Source organism: Bactrocera oleae, chromosome 4 (assembly GCF_042242935.1).
Source record: "Bactrocera oleae isolate idBacOlea1 chromosome 4, idBacOlea1, whole genome shotgun sequence".
NCBI lineage: Eukaryota > Metazoa > Arthropoda > Insecta > Diptera > Tephritidae > Bactrocera > Bactrocera oleae.
Genome location: NC_091538.1, coordinates 57,306,233 through 57,330,758, shown reverse-complemented (window position 1 = coordinate 57,330,758; position 24,526 = coordinate 57,306,233). Strand labels below are relative to the sequence as shown.

At 34.0% G+C, this 24,526-nt stretch overlaps 2 protein-coding genes across 5 annotated transcripts in view; both read right to left on the bottom strand.

The window, feature by feature from the left end:
- Positions 1 to 3,363: 3,363 nt before the first annotated feature.
- Positions 3,364 to 24,526, bottom strand: part of LOC106624317 (mitotic apparatus protein p62) — a 42,239-nt gene continuing 21,076 nt past the window's right edge. For all 4 annotated transcript variants that reach the window (XM_070107874.1, XM_036363527.2, XM_070107873.1 and 1 more), the window contains 3 exons: positions 5,402 to 6,489; positions 3,983 to 4,041; positions 3,364 to 3,699 (listed from right to left, as the gene is read on the bottom strand). In XM_070107874.1, coding sequence (XP_069963975.1) covers positions 3,588 to 3,699; positions 3,983 to 4,041; positions 5,402 to 6,451 — 1,221 coding nt within the window. In that variant the 5' untranslated portion in view covers positions 6,452 to 6,489 and the 3' untranslated portion in view covers positions 3,364 to 3,587. The remainder of the gene's footprint in view (positions 3,700 to 3,982; positions 4,042 to 5,401; positions 6,490 to 24,526) is intronic.
- LOC138855558 (membrane-associated guanylate kinase, WW and PDZ domain-containing protein 3-like) lies at positions 8,501 to 23,611 on the bottom strand. The gene is made up of 6 exons (XM_036363530.2): positions 23,496 to 23,611; positions 18,384 to 18,857; positions 12,360 to 12,511; positions 12,159 to 12,241; positions 11,694 to 11,869; positions 8,501 to 8,929 (listed from the first exon to the last, which is right to left on the bottom strand). The coding sequence occupies exons 2-6, from the start codon at positions 18,594 to 18,596 to the stop codon at positions 8,624 to 8,626; spliced, it is 930 nt and encodes a 309-aa protein (XP_036219423.1). The 5' UTR covers positions 18,597 to 18,857; positions 23,496 to 23,611; the 3' UTR covers positions 8,501 to 8,623.

Here is a 24,526-nt window from a genome sequence, read left to right as displayed (position 1 = left end):
CTTTCTCTCTATCTCTGTCTCTTATGAACGCCTGATACATTGCGACGATGCTTTGGCGAAAATATATGAAAATATCGCGAGCGAATTGAAACGACAGCGATCACGAGCATCACAGCGGAGCTCCGAAAACAGAATTTAACAACACTTTTCACCAAGTGAACATAAGAGGCAGCAGGTGATTCGCTTTTAGTAAAACGCATATGCTTTACCAATAAAAGTTTGTTCCAAATCTTAAATCGTAACTAGGAATAAAAAGCTAAATATATTTTGTTTAGTAATTGTGACTTTTTATGTTCTCCTGGTGTTTGTCGCACAAAATTTTTTATTTATTTTTTTTATAATGTATTTCGAAGAAACTTTTTTAGTAAATAAAGCTCGAAGAAGTGCTTCCACTAGGCGCACAAAACAGTGCAGTAGGTGTCGCAAATATATTGAAATTACCACCTGCAACATCTATTGCTTTCAGTTTCCAATTATTCCTAGAACAATAATAATTGCAAAAGTTCGCATTTTGATATCGACTTTGTCATTTCTCATTTTCTCCCTCTCTACATTTATCATATGATCGCCTGATATATCGCGAAGAGCTTTCACGCAAGTATGTCCAAACATAGCAAATGGAGGAAGAAGCGTCAACTAGCGTAAAAAAAGCATTTGCTATGAAATTCCAACAAGTTGTAAAGTAAGGCAGTCTCGCTTTTTACCACGCACACAAAACAGGCAGTAGCAAGTTATTCGAAACATTAATTTGTATGTATATTGCTAACTGTCATATTCGCCAGCATTCTCGGACAATTCTTCCTTAAAACCTGTTACAAAACAACACTATGCACAGCATATATTTTGTTATTATAAATTTAAGTTACATTTATTAGCTGTACCCTTTATGATTGCCTAGTGAACCGCCATGACTGTGCATACAAAATGTATGAAAATAGTTTAAAGGGGCGAGAAAAATTATGGCAAGGATGTGTGTGCAGTAAAATAAATATAATTTCAGCAAGGCAGAAAACAACGCTTTCTAGCAGGCACGCATAAGAGTGCAGTAGGTGTTTCGAATGTAAAAAAGTTCCTTCCAATTTATAACTCTCGAGAGACTTAACAACAGACATTAGCTCCAACTCTCAAATCATTCCTATAACTAAACCGATCATTAAAAAGTGCATACCTATATATAATTTGTTATTTATGATTTCAGGTAAATTTACTTCTTGTGATTCTTATATAATTGTCTGATATATTGCGGCAAATTCTTATATAAAATCTAGGGCAAATTTGAAGATAAATAAAAAAAGTAGCAGTGATCACATCAAAGAAATTTTTTTCTCCTGATGCAGTGCTTAGCTTTTTAAATAAAGAGTAGGAATCAACTATAAAATTATGAAATCGTCGATGATAATGCATAACAAAGCTCGGCTTGTCTTATATAACGCAATCGCAATGAAAGTGCACTAACTAAAATGCAAAAAGTGTTGTTTCATCATTTACTTTGTTTTTCACATTCTCAAATATTATTGTTGTTCCAAATGTCCAGGTTGTTCCGAAAACAACAAATACTAAAAATGTTACTTTATGCAGTATTTACAGCAAAGCTTTGTTTCGTCGAAATCTTGTTGTTGTATTATTCGAACTTAAATGAGTTTGTTTTTACGTGAGAGAAAGGCAGAACATATTTATTTACTTACCTTCCTTTTATGATCGCCTGGTACATTACACCAATTTGTAAACAAAGTGTTCGATATAATATAGAACATATCATATGAAATGGAATTGTGTTTACATCAGCTGCCATTGTTTGATGTTCGCTGATGCTACTTTTCGTACTCGCTATTTAATTGTAAGCTCCATTACTTAGCAGCAGCGTTGCCAATCGATATACAATAGAAAAATTAATGTATGGTATGTATTTATTGATTATTTATGTTTTTCAAATTCAAATAAAAACTTGAAGAAATGTGAAAGCAATCGCAAAACAAGCGCCTTGAGTGATAGTCAAAGCAAACTCGAATTGCTCGTCGTAAGTTAGAAGAGTTTATAAAATGTACGCCTAAATGTATGCTACAATGGATATACTAGCATGAGTCAATTAATACAGCTTGATTGGATATAAAAATGCATTTACGAATTTCAGTTTTGTGTTATTATTAACAAAAATTCTAATTAAATTTCATGGAAAATTACCTAAATCTTTTCAAAATCCGGTCATTCATTTTGTTTCACGGAAAACAACATTGAAATCATTATTTTTTCTTTCAATAATTGTTTTCATACGCTAAAAAAAAGTATTTTCCAATTATATTTTAACTATATAGAGAGCTTACAGCAAACATTCGTTTATATAAAGCTGTTTACTTACCACTAAGATTCCCATTGAATGAAAGCATAAAAAATAATGCTTAATAAAAACCGAAATAAATTTCTTTATATAAAAATTTCATAAAATTTTTAACATAAAAAAATTAGTTATGCAAATATTTAATTAATATATTAATGCGAATAAATATAAAGTACAAAATTTTTTTTATCACAAAAATTCTTCTTACCTTCAAACAACGTAGCACTGAATGGCAAGCATGGGCATGCAAATGGAAAATTAAAAGCAAATTAGCTCACGCACAAAATTTAATGATATTTGTATAGCAAAAACACTGTACAGCTAACGATTCTCTCTTACGAAAGCTTTGTTTACGAACTGCTACAATGTACTAGCCGAGAAAATGAGGATTACAATAACTTGAATAGAAGCACTCCCACAATTTTTGTGAACTTCGAATTATGCAACAACAAGTCTTAAGCAAATTGGGTGAAACGAATTTTGGTTTTTATTATGGCGAAGGTGAGAAATGGCAAATATTATACAAATCACAATAATAAACTACATACAAGTCAGCCAATGCATTTCTATTAAGTAGGAACTATATGGGAATTGAAACACGAAATATTTCTGCGCCAAGGTCATACAGCAGATGACCTTACATATTTATGTTTGGTGGTGTTAGTTAATTTGTATTAATATTTTTTAATGTAATAAAAACTATTGATAGTTTCTGATCGCCTGTTCATGCTATTTTTCAATATACTGGATATTTCTAGACTGCGTACAATAGCGATTTTTTGTTGCCTATTGAAGAAAACAGAACGCATACATATAGAAAAAATAACATTTTAATTTTCGTTTTTGATATGGTTTTGAGGAAGTTTAAATATTAAGTATTTGGTGCTGTATATTGTTCCCTATATATTCATAATAATAACACCACTCATTGCAAAGTTCTTTTAAAACCCAAATAGTTCGTTGAAAATCCATTAAAATACACATTTACCTTTTTTTCACTACTTCACTTTAAATTAAATCCAAAACAGTTTTAAAAACAACGCTTTATTCAAAATGAAATATGCAAATGGGCGCTAATATAGCTAAATAACGATTTAATATGACATTCTTTTGATAACTATAAGGAGTATTAAAACAATATATATAATTTACTAGCAGTATATTAAAAATGGCAGTTTTCGTAGCATATCAAGCTAATTTCGCAATATCAATGCAACTTTTGCCAATAACCTTTCGAAGCAATGATTCAATTTCAATGCAGCTGTCGTTCCAAGCTGTCGCTGAGATTTTGCTTAGCCAATAATTTGATGCGCTGCTCAACCAAACCCAAAGGACGTCGACGTACCAGGTGACAAGTTGATTGCCTGAGAAGAAGATGGAAAGCGTTCGTGAGTAGCGTTTGCTGCGTTAAATTTATGTACTTAAAGGTGGTGAAAAAGAAAAATACTGAATAAAATATTATACTATAAGCTACATAGTCACAGGTACTTGTATAAATATATAAAAGTATAGTTGTTAATGAACCATGAAAAGATATTAAATGTACTTCTAATAAATACCAAGGTGTATTTTTTATTTCCTTAATGCCCTTTAAAATATTTTACCTTTGTATTAATAGGCGCAACCTATTATGTTTCCTCTACTTACTTGTATATTATTTTCTCGCGATCAGCCCAGGGCCACGAACGCTCCAATTTATCAGCAAACTGAAATGAAAAAACAATAATAACAATTAAATAAAATGAATAATTTTTGAAAATATAATATTTGTATTATCAACCTAATACAGTAAACTTATTACCGTCTAACAAAGGAGTAATCCATTTAATAACGGATGACTTTAATTATTTTTAGTTTTATGAAAATGTGAGTATAATTGGTTATCTTACCAGGTAACTTCTTTTCAGTGGATCCTTCCGATATTTTAAAATTTTTTCAACTTTCTATGTTTCTTCTATGTTTATATACTATCTGATCAAAAGTAAGCCGGACTGGGAAAAAATTAACTACATTTCAGGTACTTTAATACAAATCTTCGAGTCTTTAAACTATCGCCTTCGAAATAGGCTTCTTTTGAGCCAATACGAACAAAGCTTAATCCAGATAGATATTTAATTATTGGGTTTATTGTGCAAACAAATCGGTATAAACAAATCTCTGTAAACTTATTATAAAAGTCAAAAATTCTCGTCATAAAGGAAAAGAACGCGCTCTCTCTGTTAGAAATTATTACCCCACCGCTATGTATTGACATTGTGTAGCTTCTACCGTATGACAAGTATAAATACCTTTGCGTAAAGTTATCATTCAGCTCCAATATATGAGGCTTTAGTTACTGTTTGCTATGTTGGAACTATCTCCCAGTGTGTAGGTATATGAATACGAAGTACTCGCAGAGAGGATGCTAGAGATCATACTGGTTTATAATTATTTAGAGCAAAGAGCTATGCATTTACTTTTCAGGGAAACTTAGACGCTAAACTATATCAGAAACAGTTGCCTTAAATCTGCAATTGAATCACAAATTCCAATTATGATTTATGATCTGGATTCTAACCGTAATCGGGTCCTTAGCATTGAAATTATAAGAACTTTTTTCAATTCAAACTTTTTTCAGAATTTGCGGCGATTATCTTTACTTCATTTTTTAAGGGTATCTTGGATACGTATCGGGAAGTATTTAACCTTTAAAAAGAACTTGGAATAGTTAGTTTATTTTCTCGGAACTAGAAACTCGGTAAAAAAACATTACACCTAAGCGATTTGCAATTAAGAAATTTTCATAATAACAACCTATCGGCCTTAATGAAGTAATTATAATTATAGATTAATCATTAAACAAATAATCGCACCTAATTAAGCGAAGCTCAAACCCTGTTCACCAACAGGTAATTACAAGTAATTTTTAACGTCAAACTTTATGACTCATCACTTCACTTTTTTCAGCGCACATTCAACTCAAACAAAGCTTCCTGCTTAATGGCTTTTAGAGCACCTTCCACAAAAAACCGCACAAATCAGAAAAATATGCACACAAATATTTATTAAACAGCAGGCGGCACTAACCTTTTTCTCCTTTTCACCCTCATCATCGACCCACTGCAAATGTTTTTCCTTCTGCAAGTCAGCGTCAGCATGGCACCAACGCGCTTTCTTATTCGGCTTTTCCTCATCCGTGTCATCTATTTCAATCTGATCCGTATATGAATTGTTTTCGTCGCCCGTTTGTTTCTCGTCATTCAACTGTAGCTTGGGTATTTTGTTCAAATTCCATGTGTAGGTGGCAGTTAAAAAATCTTCATCGTCATCATCAGAGCCATCGTCATCGTCCTCGTCCCCATTGCCTGCAACGTCACCTGCGTCTGTTTCATCATCACTACCTGAGTCGTCATTAACGCGTCTGGCTGTTACGACATCTTCGTCGGAATCCTCGTCGTCATCATTGGCATAATCCTGAGTTTCATCATCCGTCGTCGTCATATCAGCATCAACATTGCCACCTACAACAACATTAACGCTGACATTGACATTGTCATGATGATATTGTTTGCGTTGCGGTTGACTTGGCTTGGTCGGCCTCCTTCGGGTCAGAAAGAAAAATGGTGTGGCGGCTTCTGCCTCACTGCCAGCTTCGATTTCTGCTGGATCTGTAGCGCGCAAAATGTAATTACATGCTCCACTTTCAACGTCCTCAAAACCGACTGCTTTGCCCGCTCCATTACCTTCTTTCATATTTCTGCTCTCGCAAGCATTTCCATCATCGTCGTCGCGGCAGTCACCAACGTCATAATCGTCATCCGTGTCTGCTTCATTTGATTCATAATTGCCTTCCGATGCATAATCCGATTCCGGCGTGGAGTCTTTAGCCAAGTACATTTTAGCGCCGCCGAATGGCTCAGCGGTTTTGACGTTTGCTTTTCCTTTAGCCTTCAACTTGAGACGATGTTCGGCGTTGGCGCCACTTAGCTCGTAATCCAGTGCATCCTCATCGTAGGAATGCTTGCGGTGTTGCTGCAAATCACTGGGATTCAATTTCTCAAATGTTTGCGACACGGTGGCGAGTGTGGAGGAGAGTATTTTTGGTATTTCCGCAATTTCCGATAATTTACGTTGCATCTCGCGCAGGCGAGCCTCTATTGAAGCAGCCGATTTCACTATGTACAGTGGTGGAGAAATTTTGTGGAAATTAAATATTAAACGGAAATTAATAAACGAGAAAGAAACACACAAATGACGAATGGAAGCGTATACCTTGCAATTGGATATTAAATGGGATAGAAAAGTTATTATAGTAATAAAAATCGAGCTATTAATAAAAAGAATTATAAAATAATAGTATTTTAAATAAGTATAAAAAGGAGTATTATTTAAACCCTATATATTACATTGTATATTGAGGTTATAAAAATATTGATACTAAAAAATTTTTATTAAAAATTTAGTTTTCAATTTTCCTTCTTTTCTATTTTCGCATTCCAATATTATTATGCGCGATTATTTTGAAATCTTCAATGCTAAAAACTTTGACGTCGTTAAAGTATGCCAGTATGGCAACTACCATAATACTACAAGTATGTTTGTAATTGCCTAGCGTTATTATAATAATGTTTGATGTTATGCGGAATTGGTAACTAGGTAGTGCACACCATTAACCCGTAAACCACGGCGACTATATATACGAAAAATATTCAACTTTGAAGGTTTGCGAACATTCAAAGACCTTACATGTGTGCAATTCTTTCATATTTTTGTAGCAATGTACCATAACTTCATCTTTATTACAAATAAGTTCAAAATGGGCATTACAGTGTGCACCTTAGAAATACTCGCTTCCGCAGCCCGGTCGAGCTGCTTAAAGGGGAAGAAGGACTTATTCAAGCAAAACTAGACACAGTGAAAATCTCTTTATTAAGACCAATGGTATATTAAAGTATGAGAGTCGAATAATTTTTACGAAGAAATATTAAAAAATACGATAATAGTAGCAATTATTCGAACGTGTCTCGGTAAAAAGAGCGTCGCGTTTCACTCGGTAGATAATAGTTTTTCCCAAGTAACACCGTGGGAAGTTTTCGAAATTTCAATATTTCATTTTTTTGGAACACTTGAAAGAAAAATACAATTTTTTTCAAAAGAAATCGGCTAATTCGTTATTGTATAATATAAAAAAAAAAAGATTAACAACATCTGAGGACTCTCATGTATGATAGTTTTATACCCTGAACAGGTTATATTATTTTCCAAGGCATCGCTACAATCGCCGAACATACCATTCAGACCGATCAAACTCAGAAAAAGAGCTTTTTATAAGCTATAATTCGGTGCCGAAGCATACGTTTTTTCTTGTTTTATTTGTTTTGTTTAAATATTGAAAAATTCTTAATTACTATGCAAATAAAAAATAGAAATTCGTTTACAGATTTTATTTTAGGATTTCAAAGCTTTTTAATCGTTGAAGAAAGTCTCTGCAATATTTTTCACGATAGGAACAGAAAAGAGCACCCACTAGCTACATTTGAATTTTTCCGAAGATCACATGTAAGCTATCAGATTTACTTCAGTTCTTTTTCAGGTTCTACTACTATTTTCGTTATATTGTATATCAATCAAAATTTTATTGCGCAGAAAAAGTTATATTTTTTCGATATATATTTAAAGAATATTTCTTTTCAAACAAAAATCATTTTCAAATTCATGATTTTTCATTAAAAAAAGTCGCAAGTAACAAAAAAAAATCCTCTCATTTAATGGTGTACAACATGTTTGTATCAAGCTTATCCCATTGTCTTTGGTCCCATATACTACTGTCATATACGCTCGATAACCCGGTTTTTCAGTACGCCTAATTTCGAACTTTGAAGTCAAATATTTCTATTTTGTATGCTAATTTCGAAAAACGGAAAAATTTATTTTTTTTATTTATGCCTCAATCTCTCGCAAAAATTTAGTTTGGTCCAATACTTAGAAAAAAGTCGAATGTGTAATACAGTGTTATTAATTCAGACATAATTAGTGAATAGTTTAAAAATTAAAACTCCATGCAAACGTATTATTAAAATGTTTAAAAAATCGAAAAACTCAAAAACATAGTATTTACAACTCACGCTCATCTTTTCTTCTTTTCAAAAGCACTCTATATGTATAATAATAAGTTATATTCTTGGGTTGGTTATCAGCAAAAATTTATTTTAATTAATTATAATTTCATATTATCATTTATAAAGCGGACAAAATTTAAAAACGCAATAATATATCTTTGCAAGCTCATCACCCCTCGCCATGCTAATTCTAATCATCATCACTATCGTATTCGTCTTTGTCGTCGTCCGTATCCTCATCATCCGAGTCCTTTGCCATTTTGCGACCATTCTTACGACCCGTTTGACGTCCACCGCGCCGTTTGGCGTTCGACGCATTGCCACTGCGTCGCCCCCTGTTCTCCTCACGCGACTGCGTGGTGGGCTTCATCGAACGCGAGGCAGTAGGCAGCGCCAGCAGCATATCCTCAATGGTACGCTCTCTTAGCTCATGATTTTCGCCCACCTCAGCGAAGAAGCGGCGAATATTGCGTACGATGCGATGGTGTGGCAACTCCTGCGCTTGCACGACGGCGGTTGCGAAGTACACAGTCGATTTAAATGCCGGAAAGTGTTTGAAATTTCACGGTGGTTTGGTTTTGGTGGAGCGTGACAAAGCATGGTTTAAGGCGGCAGCGGCAGCAACGAATTGGCGTCAGCGCAGGTTTTGAATAGAGAATTTTGGTTTATTTTCTTTTTTTCATTTTTATTTTACATTTAGCATTGTGACAATCGTAAATAGGATTATGCATTAGTAGGTGGGTGCTGTGGCTGGTTTTGGAATTGTGTGCGGAAGTGTGTACGTTTTAATGTCAAGGCACTTTACGGTATTAACACCATCTTAACGGTTTGAGGTGTTTATATGTGATGTCTTATTGGTTTTACTCGCTTAAGCATGTCCTTTGCCAAAAATACACTTTAAATAATAGTTATTTAGATAGCAAACAAACTGCTTTTTTTCTTGTTTTGTGCATGAGTGTATTTTTTTATCTAAAAATTTATTGAGTTCGCATGCAGATTCCTTTGCGTGTGTGTTTATGATTGTGTATTAAAATTTAAAGTTTATAAAAACCGCCAGGGTACTAAGTTCTTTGCATAATCAATTTCTGAACTTTTATAATTTAAAATCATTATAAAGCTCTGCTTTCCTACTTAAAATATCATTAATTCATATTACATTTATTTTTAATAAAAATTAATCCTAAAAATCGAGTTTATGTTTCTATCGCTGTGTGAATATAATTATAAAAGTAAAGAAAAATATTTTTACAGCAATTTCGAATACTAAATCACTTGCAATTCGATTAAATGTTTATATTTCGATTGAATTATAAAAATATTTTTCAAATAATATATTTTATATCAAATTTTTTAAAACATTTATCAAAATTTTTAAAAGTATAAGATTGCCAGATATCTCCCTTCCGCTTTTTTGTCTTTTGAATTTCGCGGCTATGTACAAAGCGCTACAGAGCTCGTATCTGGCAACAATATACATAATTTGAAAGGTCTTGACATAACCTACAAAACAACGCTATGCATGATTAGTTTGGATATTGCGTTCAACAGTTATAGACGTGTAAACATGGAGTTCACTAACGCCGAAATTCGCGCTATTTTAAAGTTTTCCTTCGTTAAAGGCAAATCCGTTAGAGAAACGTTCCGTGAGATTAATGGTGTTTTGAGGGATGGTACTCTATCACTTCGAACCGCGGAGGATTGGTTTCGACGATTCAGAGCCGGTGAAAACGACACCATGGATAAGCCAGCCGGCGGAAGACCAGTGACGACAAATACCGATCAAATCATGGAATACATCGAGTTAGACCGGCATATGGCATCTCGTGACATCGCCCAGGAGATGGGAGTTAGTCACCAAACCATTTTCAACCATCTGCAGAAGGCTGGATACAAAAAAAAAGTTTGATGTTTGGGTGCCGCATAATTTTATGCAAAAAAACCTTCTGGACCGAATCAACGCCTGCGATATGCTGCTGAAACGGAACGAACTCGTCCCATTCTTGAAGCGGATGGTGACTGGCGACGAAAAATGGATCACATACGACAATATCAAGCGAAAACGGTCGTGGTCGAAGGCCGGTAAATCGTCCCAAACAGTGGCCAAGCCGGGATTGACGGCCAGGAAGGTTTTGCTGTGTGTTTGGTGGGATTGGAAGGGAATCATCCACTATGAGCTGCTCCCATATGGCCAGACGCTTAATTCTACCATCTACTGCGAACAACTGGACCGCTTGAAGCAGACGATCGACCAGAAGCGTCCAGAATTGGCCAACAGGAAGGGTGTAGTGTTCCACCAGGACAACGCCAGACCACACACTTCGTTGATGACTCGTCAGAAGCTACGGGAGCTCGGATGGGAGGTTTTATCGCATCCGCCATATAGCCCGGACGTAGCGCCAAGTGATTACCACCTGTTCCTGTCCATGGCGAATGCCCTTGGTGGTGTGAAGTTGAACTCAAAAGAGGCTTGTGAAAAGTGGCTGTCCGAATTCTTCGCAAATAAGGAGGGGGCTTCTACAAGGAAGGTATTATGAAGTTGCCGTCTAGATGGAAACAGATCATCGAACAAAACGGCGCATATTTTAACTAAATCCGATCACTGTAACACTTTTTATAAAGCATTGAATGAAGATCAAAAAAGCGGAAGGGAGATATCTGACAACCTTATATAAATCCATAAAATAATAACATTTCTGGGTATAATTTGAAGTAAAAATGTAAAAAAAACAAATCGGATTTTACTATTATGCAAGTAGCTTACTTGCAGATTTGCTTCACCTGCTTACAAAGCTTAATAAATATTTCTGTATTATATATTAATTGGAATTATATAATATATTTTACTTCGTAGCTGAGATTAGTTGCTGTAATTAAAATCTTTCAAACATTCTTCTAAAGCTTCATTCATCACTTTTGGAATTTTCTATGCTACAAGCGTACTTTGACCTGAATATGATACAACTACTTAAAAGACATGATCTTTTCATACTTTGCTGTGGAATAGAATATTCATTACGTATGTATGTAAATGCCTATATACCATAGAGTTTACTATGTACGTATGTGTGTAAGCGGACACAGTTACAACGCGCTTATCAAATTTTGCTTGTGATGCAACTCGTCAATTATGTATGAATGTGTGACGCGCGTCCGTTAGCGTGTCAATTAGCGGTAGTAGCAGTGGTAATTATTTAAAAGGAGTAAAGCATGAAAGGATAAATTATCATATCGAATGTAACGATGTGCATTAAGCAAATCACCTTTTCCTCTTCATCCTCTGAGGATTCATCTTCACTCAATTCAATGACAACTTCATTACCCTCTTCATCGATTTCGGTTTTGGTTTTCTTTTTCTTCGGTTTCGGTGGCTCGGGTGGATCGATCCACATGATGGGATGCCAAAAACGGGTGCCTAGCAATGGGGTTGGGGTGAACTCTACAGAAAATAAAAAGAAACGAAATTGATAAACCAAGAAAACCGCGTTAGTATGTGAGTACAAAGCGAAAAGCAAAAGAAAACCAGAGGAATAACAAAAAATTATAAGAATATGCGTGCTAAGGTAAGAAGAAGCTGCCGGAACGCGGATTAAATATGCGATGAATACATGCAAATGCAAACGTATAAACAACATGCCACTAAGTGAAGGAAATGGGGATTAAGTGCATGCCACATAAAATACAAAGGTATTTGACATACGCAAAAATTGAAATAGTTTCACACTCACCCTGCGGCGGTGGTGCTGGTTTTGGCACACGCAGCACAATCGACTTTTCCTCGCCCAACTCAAAATCTGGATCTTCCTCCATGCTGCAAAGTACAAAAGGCAGAAAATTTCGTTTTTACTTGTACAGGAAATGATATACGGAAATTTTAACGCAACTACAAAAAAACAACACAAACATCGAAAGAGGTTAAAACTACTCACTTCTTTACAAGGAAATGGATTTTCTTGCCACAAGCTTCAATTTTCTCATGCGCTTGAGTAAGTGTAAGCTCGGTGGCGTCTTCTTCGTTAATTTCTAGTATAATATCACCCAAACGAATGCCACCTTTGTCCGCTAAACCGTCTGGCGTCACCTAAAAAACAAAAAAAAAACAACAGAAAAGAGAACTTCTGTTAGTTTCAAGCAAGTTATGTTGGAAACACAAGCACAAAACAACATTCAAATTGTTTTTGACAATAACTTTTGGTACTTTTTTATAACTTTTAGTTTGGATTTTTCTTATGCAAGTGCAAAAAGGATGATATTTATATTTTAACCACCAGCTCCCGGCGAATACGCACGACAAGTATTGCTTTCAATGTTCAACACCGCAATGAGCACACACAATTTTTAAATGCACAATATTTAGCTGAAAAATTTTTGCTAAGCAAATTTAAAAAGTATACATATATGCACATACATATGTATAATATATATTTATAAAAAAAATAAACAGAATGCTCATATCTGAATTAAGTAAAATTTTCTTTGTTTCGTCTTTTTTTCTTGTGCCTATTTCAATTATTCTGGCGCTTATTGCGCAGCTCGTGCGCCGCGCTGACGTATGCAGACTAGCGACACACAACTTTCACATGCAAAATCTTCTACATACATATATTAATGCAACCTACTTTAAACCAAACCATGCCCACAACGCCTTTTTGCTCGCTAGTTGACGGCTGTCGTGTGCTTCAAATTTGCAAAAACTATGTACACAAACAAAAAAACAGTAATTTGGCCATAATAGCAGGACATTGGTTTGACCATTAATATTTTTCTGGCAAGCAGTGATCGGCACAGAGAAATATGAATATTTAAAATTTATTTATATTGGCAGTTATACACAAATGGTTTGATTTTGAAATATGTAGGCCCAAATTTCTCATATGAGTTCTACCATATAAACAATGCAGTCGAATAGTTGAAAATTCTAAATAATTTATATATATTGTATTATATAATTTATATATTGTACCTGCAATTCCCTCAATAATTTTTTGTTCATTGGCATATAAGAGCAAGTCGGCGAACCTATTTTCCCATATATTCTAAAAGATTTTCCATCGCTTAACAGGTGTTATGAATTGAATTTTGCGGCTGCCGAGCCCACTAAAATATTATTTATATTATTTCAAGTTATAATTAACGAAAGTAGACAAATATGTACTGTGAAAATGATAATGGGTACGTCCCTTTAAAGAATTCATCGATTTTCTTATGCCAACTTAGCTGTGGTTTAAAATATTGCTTCATGGGTAGTTAATTTTTGCCGACAATATTTTGACAACAACTCTTTAACTTTTTGATCTAGCTCGTTTTTTTCTTCATATGTAATAGAGAAATAGGAAAAGAGTTCACAAAATTAATTGTTAAAATGAATTATATAGGAGCTAAGGTGACTAAGAGAATTATTGATCCGATTCAATAATCAGAAAAGGATTTTCTCCGAATTTTTTTGTATATATCACAGATTCTCTGATATTTTCGATAAAAAGTTCTGGGGTCCACATATTCGGTACCTGGGGGCAAGAATAGTTTTGGTCTGATTTGGAGAAATTGTGCTCAGAAGGTATCACACTTGAGAGGCACTGTTCGTGTGAAGTCTTATACCGATACCTTCATTGGTGTTAGATTTGTACACTGGAAAGTGAAAAAATCAGGAGGAATTTAAAATTGTATTATATGGGAAATAAGGATAATTATGGGCTCTCGCACCATCTCGGATGTAAAATTTAATGTCTCTGGCGAATTTATTTATTAATTTATCGGGCTTTTAGCCACTTTAAACATAACCGTTATATGGAGAGGGGGCGGAGTTATCATCCGATTTTATCAATTTTTACAGTATCGGTAGGGTAGTGTCTTAAGGGATTTTGTCCTGAATAATTTCTCTACGTTACAGCTTGCACAGGCAGACGGACTAGTCTCGTCATCCAGATCATTTATATATATATATAGGTATATAACCTTATATCTATCTCGATTAGTTTTAGGTGATACAAACAACCGTTAGGTGAACAAGACTATTATACGCGGTAGCTATGTAGATATGTAAAATATCTTCAAAAAATTAGGTGAACCTACATATACTAGTTATATTATATATCATATCTTATATATTGATGCCCAAAACGGGTGAAATTATAACTTTTAAAGCCACAGATACCGAATGTATGAATATGGCGGATTTTTTACCGAAAACATCGGAAAGTCTGTAAAATATATTAATGAAATTTAGAGGTAATCTTTTCCTGATAATAATATGCCCTTGTGTCAAAAATGGGTTAAATCGGTTAAACACTATTCCTAGCTTATCTACACCCAAAATTTGTATTTTAAAACTTTCAGTTAACTTTATACAGTATATATCGATCAATATGTAAAATGTGTTATCGAAATTAAGTTAACATAGCTTCTCTGGTATACTTTAGTTGGGGTCAAAATAAGTAAAATCCGTCCATGAATTGCCTCAGCCTTTACATACTTAATATAATGAATATTCTAGAATTTAAGAAAATATTTTCTGTATTACATTTTAGCATAACATCACAACCCAAACTTTCCCCTACCATTAACAGTGTGATTTTCGACACTTCCGGTTTGTATTAACAGGACATGTTTTCTGAACGAAAATATAGGTTAGCATAAATTCGAAATAAATTTTAATATTTCAAAAATAAAGAAGAGGTCTCTATCGCATTTAAAGAACCCACAGGGTGTGAATGTTTGAGGATTTCTCATTGATACTGACTTATAAAAAGAAAAAAGACTGACGTACTTTTCATTTGCCTATGGTCTTACTCAGAATGTGAAAACAAGGGAATCATTCATATAATGAAAACAAGAATGTACAATTAATAACCGCTTTGCTAACAGGAAGTCAGAATACTAATTCTGGCATTATTCAGCATTATTTAATAGTTTAACTAAGAAAAAAAACCAAAAAAAAATTTAAAACTCACTAACATAAAATCCACGTCGCATTGTCAAATGTTCAACAGGGCGTATAAGTAATTATCGTTGGTACATGCTTTAATTAACCGTTTATTTAGCACAACGCATAATCAAATGCTTAAAGCTAAATAAAAACCGTTGTAGCTTTATACAGAATATAAATTTAATAAAATAACTTCCTTGTTTACGCTAATGTATGGTATCTCCATACATTGCATCTAACTGGACAACGCAATAAAAAACCTGATAACGTTTTTCTGCCTCATTATTGCAAAACTCTGACTAATTACCTGTTTTGCAAAACTTTTTCAGTCAAAACAATTGCTTTGTTTGCCTCGACACTTTTATGCTCATTTATCTCATAATGAATGACTTAGGGCAAGTGGTCAGCCTACACACTAACAAGCTTTTAAAAATATAAAGACAGAAAACATAAATTATGCTATATTTATACATACACAAATACTTATATGTGTGTGTACTCTAGCCAATACCCCTTAAGGAAATGTGCAATAAAAATTTTTCGGAACTCGTCATTATTTTGAAAAACTTCTATAACCTCGGCGGTGGGACATATTCTGTATTCATTTATAGTGATAAAAAATTTTTAAGCATTTCGGATTTAAGAAAGTTTTGAGCAAACAAATATTCTCCATCATAAACATTTTTAATTTATTTATTAACCTTCATTTGCCATCTTCGCAAAATCACATCGAACTTTTAATATTATTTATATTTAATTCCGCATACGACTGCATCGTAAGGAGCCAACTGATCCAACATAATGAGCCGCGCTGCACTTTATTTCATGACATTGACTCCCCTCCCGTGGCCCAATGACGGCTATCTACGTTTTTATACCTTGGGTTTCATATTAGGCGTTTTAGTAAGAATCCCAAACATTTTTTTAAAAAACATAATATAACTTTTGTTCACCGGAGAAAGTGTAGCTTTTCATCGACGAAATAATTTTTCAAATCCTTCAAGTAGTTTCGGAGCCTATTCGATTCGAACAATCAAATCTTTCCTTTTTATAATAATACTATAGAAAATGCTTCTTGAAAAAAAAATTATAAAAACATAGTTTTTTCTGACTTGCAAGTTGATATAACTTCTTAAGGGGTACACCTAGTGTGAAATTTAAAAAAAAAATCAAATTTGTTTTAAAAAACCCGCCATTATGTCAATTTTTGATTTTTTTATAGGGTTTAATTTGTATGAAAAATATCTCCGATATCTAGAACGAGAATTTTTCACTTTTAGGTTTCATCTACGGAAAGCACTGCATCAGTGAAGGACATATTTTTAGCACCGTATGAAATGGGGTGTAACTCGAAAAATATTTTTTCTTAAATTTGACGGTGGAACATATAAAATATACCCTGAAAATTTCAAAACAATCGATACAGAAGTTTTTTTTTTTAATTCCCAAAAATCATCGTTTTGTAGGCTGTCACACTAGGTGTGCTCTTAATGAGTTATAACAGTCTAGGATTTAAGAATATCCAAAACTTGTTTCAGTACACTTGTAGGTGTTAAAACATTATACAACTGGTAGAGGACCGGAAACCATAAATTTTCCAGAAGTGGGGAATCTGCTGTATTTTGACGCATTAGGGTCACTCACCTGCTGCAACTGTCTTAATTAGCCGCTAATATGCTTTAAAAAAACACTCAAATACATGAGTATATGAATGGGCTTTTTTGATAAAGCCCAAAAGGAAGAAATTGTCAAAGGTAGGCATTTTTAGAGCTCTTAATTGGTCTAAACCCTTCAACAATTTCCACTTGTTATTTTATTAAATATATTTGCGCTATATTTCTGAATTTCACTACTCACTACAACTTATGAAAATAAAGTCGCGAAACAACGCAGTCTACCAAATGGTAAATTCTTAGTAACCGATTTCTAATGGCTGTAATACCACCACGGTACTTCTACAAATTCTTTTTAAACATTAAGAAAATATATAAAATTTTCTACAGGGTATTCTAACGATGCGCGTAAATATTTATTCTGCATGTACATATATTGTACTTATATATTTCAACAGATGCATCTGGCACGAGACTTTTGCGAATTGGGAGCAGCGTAATCTGTGCGGCTATTTATTATCGGTGATATTTGGTTTTTGAAAACATATTTTATGGCGCATTAAATTTTGCAAGACTTTTGGGGCAAATTTAAGTAAAGAGAATAATTAAGCACTAAATGCATATGTACCTATATACTAATTACTTGTATGTTTTTTCTTTTAAAACAAAAATAAATTGTATTATTTTTGGCTAAAAATTTATATTTCGAAAATTCGTGCTGGTAGAGAAAATTTACTACAGATGTGGAATCAGCGAGGCAAAATCATACAAAATTGGGTAAGAAACTTCATAAAACAAAACTACTATTAGCCAGTGCTATTGTATTAACTAAAATAATACATGGTATAAAAGGAAAAAATTACAATTTGCGATATCTGATTCCAAACTTTAAATAGATATAAAAATAAGTCCGATCTTCAACTCTTTTTAAATATCTATATGGACTGTGAACTACTTTCATAAATATTACTCTTATATATTTGTTCCGCCAGACTACCCAAATCTTATATTTTTAGCCCGATTTGTGGGCTTAAATTTTTTTTATTGTTTTTTCAGCCCGGTTGTTCAGATTAAAAAAAAATTATTTTTAACATAAAAAAAAGTTAATTCAAATGCAACCCTACTTGCAAAACTCACTTACTTCATAGAATTTGGTTATTCATGTGCTATTTTATTTATCTCTCCTTAATAAAAGGTATCTTACCGCGATAAACTTCTTTCTTTTCTTAAAAATTCGTGCAAAAACTCATATCCATTTGTTTAAGCAGATAGCAAAAAAAAAAAAACATTCAAAAATGCGCACACATTTTCATCTACCTGTCCACCTCATTTCTTATTCAAGCACAGCTACTCAGAACTATACTTTATGAATGAACATAAATAAATAAACAGCAACAAAAAAATGCGTCTCTCACCTGAAATACGGTCAACGCCATGTGAAACTCAGCGCCGCCTGTGATTAGAAACCCCCACTTGGGATCATCTTTGGCCGCATAGGCGTCCGAGTCGACGTCAAAGGCGGGAAATCCATCTGTATCGCCGATGCCACATGAGAGTTTTATGATGGGCGCTTTCTTAGGCGGTTCCGGTGTGTACACATAGGGGAAAGTGGTTGTAGCTTCCGGCATTGTTGCTGTTATTGTTTGTGATTGTTATTCAAATAAATATGTAGGATTTTTTATGGGTCGACTATTTTCTTTTTCATGTGAAAGTTTGCGCGTGTATTGATTTCTTCGAGCTTGTATTTTTATTTATTTATCAAAATCGTGTATTTGTATCGAGTACTTTATTTTTCAACCCTTTTTGCGGTTTGTTTATTTTATTTCTTATTTGTCGTCTATTTCCACGTCTTCACATTATTTTCGCACTTCACGCATTTATTTTTATTACTACAAGTATTTATTTGAATGCTCTCAGCAAGATAAATAAATGCAAACACACATATATCTGACTATATATATTTTTTTCATTCACATTTTATTTCGTTTTCGCACTCATTTGTGATTTTATTTATTGCCGGCAAATCATTTAAAAGTAAATGCGAGCGTTGCGATAAACACCCATACACCGAACATGAATAAAACATATATTCGAGAGAGGAGCAGATAAGAGATGAATGGGTATATCTTGTCGCAAGACGATTGATTGATTGTGTGATTTTGTATGTAGAGAGCGTCAACTTGAAAAGCTTTTACTCTCGATCAGCATAAAATAACAGAATCAACAAAAGTAAAATACGAAAGAAGAGAATGCAAAATTTGAGCAATAGAACGCGCATTTTCGGATGTATAAACGTAAATAAACAAGGTTGCCAACCTTGGAACTTTAGTTCCAAAAATGGTGCTTTTTTATATGTACCAATTTTTTAAACTTAACAGCATCTAATACTGTCAGTCGATTAAGGTTATCATTTGGAAATTACAAAATGTGTAAGATAAGAGGTGGGTCAGTCAAAAAAGGCATATATTTGCCAATTTATTGTGAGAGTAAAGAAGGAAATCGAACTTCGCTCTTTGAGGCTTTATTCCATATTTATTTGGGTGTATACAACATTTTCTCTTAAATTATCCTTCCAATTAAATAAAGTTTTTAGGATCTTAAAGTAAACTTCAAGCCAAAACTCATTTTGTTTTTAAAGCTTTTTACTGACCCATAAGCTGTCACTTGTTTCCCCTCCAATTATTAATATTATGCGGCATAAAGTCAGTCGGAAGTTCGAAAATCTTTCCATTAGGGGTATAGAAGCTAAGGGCATTATTGATCCGATTCAACCTGTTTTTGACTTACAGACATACTATTATCAGAAAAAGATTATTTTCCAATTTGTATATTATATCTCACAGATTGGCCGATATTTTAAAAGTTCGCAATAAGAACTGCGGGGCTTGACAATTTTGCTTCGATATATATATATATAATTTTTAGTCATAAGGTGGCACATCTCAAAGGTAATGTTCTTGCAAAGTTTTACCTAGATCCATTGAATGGTTTTTGATTTATATATTGAAAAGTGAAAGAATCAGATGGTACTTAAAGCTGTGTTATATGTAAAGTAATTAGAATTTCAGTTTTTAATCCAAAATGTTGCAATTAAAAAATTGGCAACCCTGGTGGCAATCTGATTTGTAAATATTGTATTGTAAAATAGCATATGTGTCTCTGCATAAATTTAGAGAGCTTTGCATGATAAAGTAGACAATAAATTTGCAACCGTTTGCAACCAAAAAACAAAATATATTAATACATAATGGATATAAAAAGCGCAACATCGAATGTGAATGAGCGAAGAATAACTTAAATAAATCCTTGAGTGTATAAGGCGTGTACCATGCTATAGTAATTAGAGTTCGACGATTTTATAAATAATATATTTAATCTAGAGATCGTAAAACAAAGTAATTAGGAAATATAATACAAAACTCGGTATCTACATTAACAAAAAAAAAAATATTAAGGAACTTTTCATCTACTTTGTTGTTTGTATTTTCTGATATTGTTCGAGATTAAGCAAAATTTAAAAGTTCTTAATGCTTCTGATATTTTATATGAGATATGCTCACGAATAGTAGTGGTAAATAAAAGTATACAAAATCTCAGCATCTCTTCCGCTAATGCTCGTCCTCTGCATGATAATTACATACTTGTACATACTTACTACTTATGTAAGAGTTCTACCAAAGAAACAATTCAGAAATTTATAATTTCCGCTTTCGTTCTCTCATATCTATAAACGCAATGCTAAAATGTGATCCAAGTAGAGGTCCTTTTCCAATAGCCTGGCTTTGACAGATCACGCGTGAGTCGTGTCAAGCTGTCATGTTATATATGTTCAGTATTGCTCAGCATTTCATCATAGGAAGACTTACGCCTAAACAACCCTAAACAATGTAAACGTTGTTCAACTTTATTACGAAAATTCACGTTCTGTAAAGACTGTGTTTCACGCGCTTAGCTCAACTTATGGTCAACATAATCGGCCTACTGAGCATACTATTCGCAAAACCATCACCCATTTTGCGACCCAGCATTCGTTTTTCGATAATATTCGAGCCAAATTTTGTTCAGCGATGAGGCCTATTTCTGGCTCAATGAGTACGTAAATACGAAAAGCAATCAAGAGCTGCTATTTCATCCAGAAAAAACAACGGTTTGATGTCTTTTGTGGGCCTGTGAAATCATCGGTGCATATTTCTTCAAAAGTTATGCCGGTGATTTAAATAAGACAGTGCCACTTCCTCCACATCACATCAATCAATGGATTTATTGAGAGAACACTTCAGTGAGCAGATAATTTCACGCTTCGGGCCGGTCGATTGGCCACCAAGATCGTGTGATATCACACCGTTAGAATTTTTCCTGTGGGGATATGCAAAGTCTAAAGTCTATGCGGACAATCCCCGCTATATACGACTGAAATTTGTCACTATAGAAATATTCGCTGAAATTTATTTCAACAATACATAAAACAACAATAACTAATACTGTTTTGAACAAAGTTAAAGAAATATGGTTATTTAAATGCAATTAAGAGATCATGATCTTGAATCCCGACTTAAGCAAAGTATCAAACTAGATTCGATGACATTTTCCCAAAGAAATCAATTAACTTGCGGAGACGCCATATACCTTGAATAATACCAAAATTGGTACATTCCAATTAGAAAAAAGTGTTACTAGGTTATCAAAACCACAGTGATTAACGTTCTACCATTGTACAAGACCACAATCCGTGGATCTTCGGTATTAAAAACGCAAATATAATACAGAAAGGAAAGTGAGACTTATAAGTGTAAAAGATATATTTTATTTTCTGCATATTAAAGTAGGGCTCATAAAAAATTGATATGCGAGCATAGTGTGACTCTTACTGTTTTTTGATTTTATTGACTGGAAAGTTCGGCATATGTCAGCCATGGTCCTGTCGATTTGAAACTTCAAGGTCTCCCGAAAGGGTAGAGTGGGTATTGTTATTTCTAAGAAGTTTCACGAATTTTCTCCTCAGTTTTTCTACACTGTCATCTACATGGCTTGAAAGACATACATATATATATGTACCAAAAAACAACTGAGTTCCCCTAACCCAAAATTAAAATATCAAAACCCTTAGAATTCTTCAAAGGTAATCCATCTTTATGTGAGTAACAAAAAGGGCAAGAATGCCAGAGTGATCCGCGCTACAAAATCTAAATTATTGCGATTAAAGCAGGTATTTCTAACAAGATGGAACATAATCTTTCTTCTCCAGCGACCAATATAGCGCTGTTCGGGAATTTCAACACCAAAACAGAGTGCTTCGGAAGCAGAAATTACGCTCAATTGGCTCCTTTTCTTTTAAAACAAGATTTATAGCACTGACTGGGCATTTTAATAATATTTCACAAAACATCTCTCAAGACATAATTTAGAACTTCGTTTTATAAAGGACCCAAATAAGTAAATATTTGTATACCCTTAACTTAATTATCCTTAGTTTACCATAAAGTTGTGAACATCCATAAGAAAACGTCGGAGACCCTATAAAATAATTATATAAATTATCAGCATGATGAGTTGAGTTGATTTAGCCATGTCCATTTGTCTCTCTGTATATACGCAAACTAATCCCTAAGTTTTAAAGCTATCAATATGAAATTTTGCACCTGTCCTTCTCCTACTAAGAAGCTGCTCGTTTGTCGGAACGGCTAATATCGGACCACTATAACATATAGCTGCCATACAAACAGAACAATCGTATGGAAAACTCTTTCATGTCGAGGTATTTTCACGCAATTGGATTTCTTGTAAGGTACCTTTGCATTTGTGAAAGGTATTACAGCAACCGAAGTTAACGTATTTTCTGGTTTTTCCAAATTTAATGCCAATATCAAATTTATTACAATATGTACATATGTATATAAGTACACCTATAGATGCATTTTTATGCGCCCCCATTTGCTAAGGCAACACACACTGGCGTCAGTGCCACAAAATTGTTGTTCTCAACACTTTTAGTATTACTAAAAACCGTTTAAATGCCAAGTAAATGTTTATTTATATTTACTATATATGTACATATGTACGTATGTATGCGTTGCAGTTGCAACTTGCCAACAAATTACACGCTACTTCGACATGCAACCATGTGTAGAACTGTGTATTGCCGAACATTCTGCATGTATGTTTTGAACGAATATGAGTGCGCTCAATTTTTCATACAAACGAGCGGCCAACACACTTCATATGAGGACACGAATTTTGAGTGATTTTCACTTGCAACCGGCTTCTAGGCACAATTTACATATTTATTGTGTTTGCATAAACCAATGCGCCTTCATTATGTGTTATTCACTGTTTTCTTTAAGGCTTGTGTGTTATATAATTGATTGTGCTTGTGTTGCACAATATATTTTATGCAGTTGCGAATTTAATCTGATTACTTATCATTGATTTATAGCAAGTTATCTTAGTTTCTTTCATTTTTTCTGCCTTGTGGCACACAATACACACACACACGCAGGCATTTGCTACAGCCGCAATAAATATATTACATTTTTCCACTAATTTGCTTGACAAATGCGATAACATTTATTGCTGATATTTTATTTCTGTACTTCGCTGCTGCCACTTCACTGCCACACGCGACTGCAATTCGCCAACTGAAAATGGCTCACTTTAGCAATTTGTAGCAGCTCCACCATATGTTGCGCTTAGCTATTGCCGTAATAGATAAATAGGAGAGCAGCACATCAGTCAATTTGTTGCTCTTAAGCACATACATACATGCATTTATATATACGTTTAAATAACTTTTTGGCTAATTTATTTTTGCTGCCATTGCGTTACTTCATCAGCTCCAACAGCAATTTGTATAAGCGTGTGTGCGCGCGTCTGTGTTGCCAAATGGCTTTGCGCCACTTTCGACGCTTTCATCATCTTCCACTTGTGCACCGTTAGCGCGGCGACTAATTCCTGCGTGCGCTCGTAAAAACCAAAACATACAAACTTAAAATATATACATACAATATATATATGGATATCTATAAAGGGTGTTTTTTTTAGACAAGTGGTTTTCAAAGAAAAATAAAATGCATATATGTAATTTCATATTATGGCCAATAATCTATAAAGATAAGAGTTTGCTTTTATGTTTAAGCAATCCCTTCGGTCAAGTGACCGCCGCGGCTGGCTCAAATATATTCCAGCTGGGAAGCACAATTTCCGACCACGCGCTTGATAATATTGTAAGCCCTCAAACTAAGATGCTTCCGCAAAATCTTCTATAAAATGGATGGGTCAAACTTCTATTGGTGTAGCGCGATGGCGGATGAATTTATGCAAATTATCCACTAGAGTAAGCGTGTTGTGAAACCGATACATAGTTGCTCGAATTGCCAACTCTGCTGGACGATTAAATCGATCGCATACTGGACTTAGCGGTGTAAAAAAGACCAACTCTGCAAAAAGTATTGCCCCATTGAAAACCACACGTCTACAAAAAAAAAAAAAAACACCCGTTATATAAACATACATATGGTATATACAAAAACACCTTGTTCCGTCACAACATTTCCACATTTCT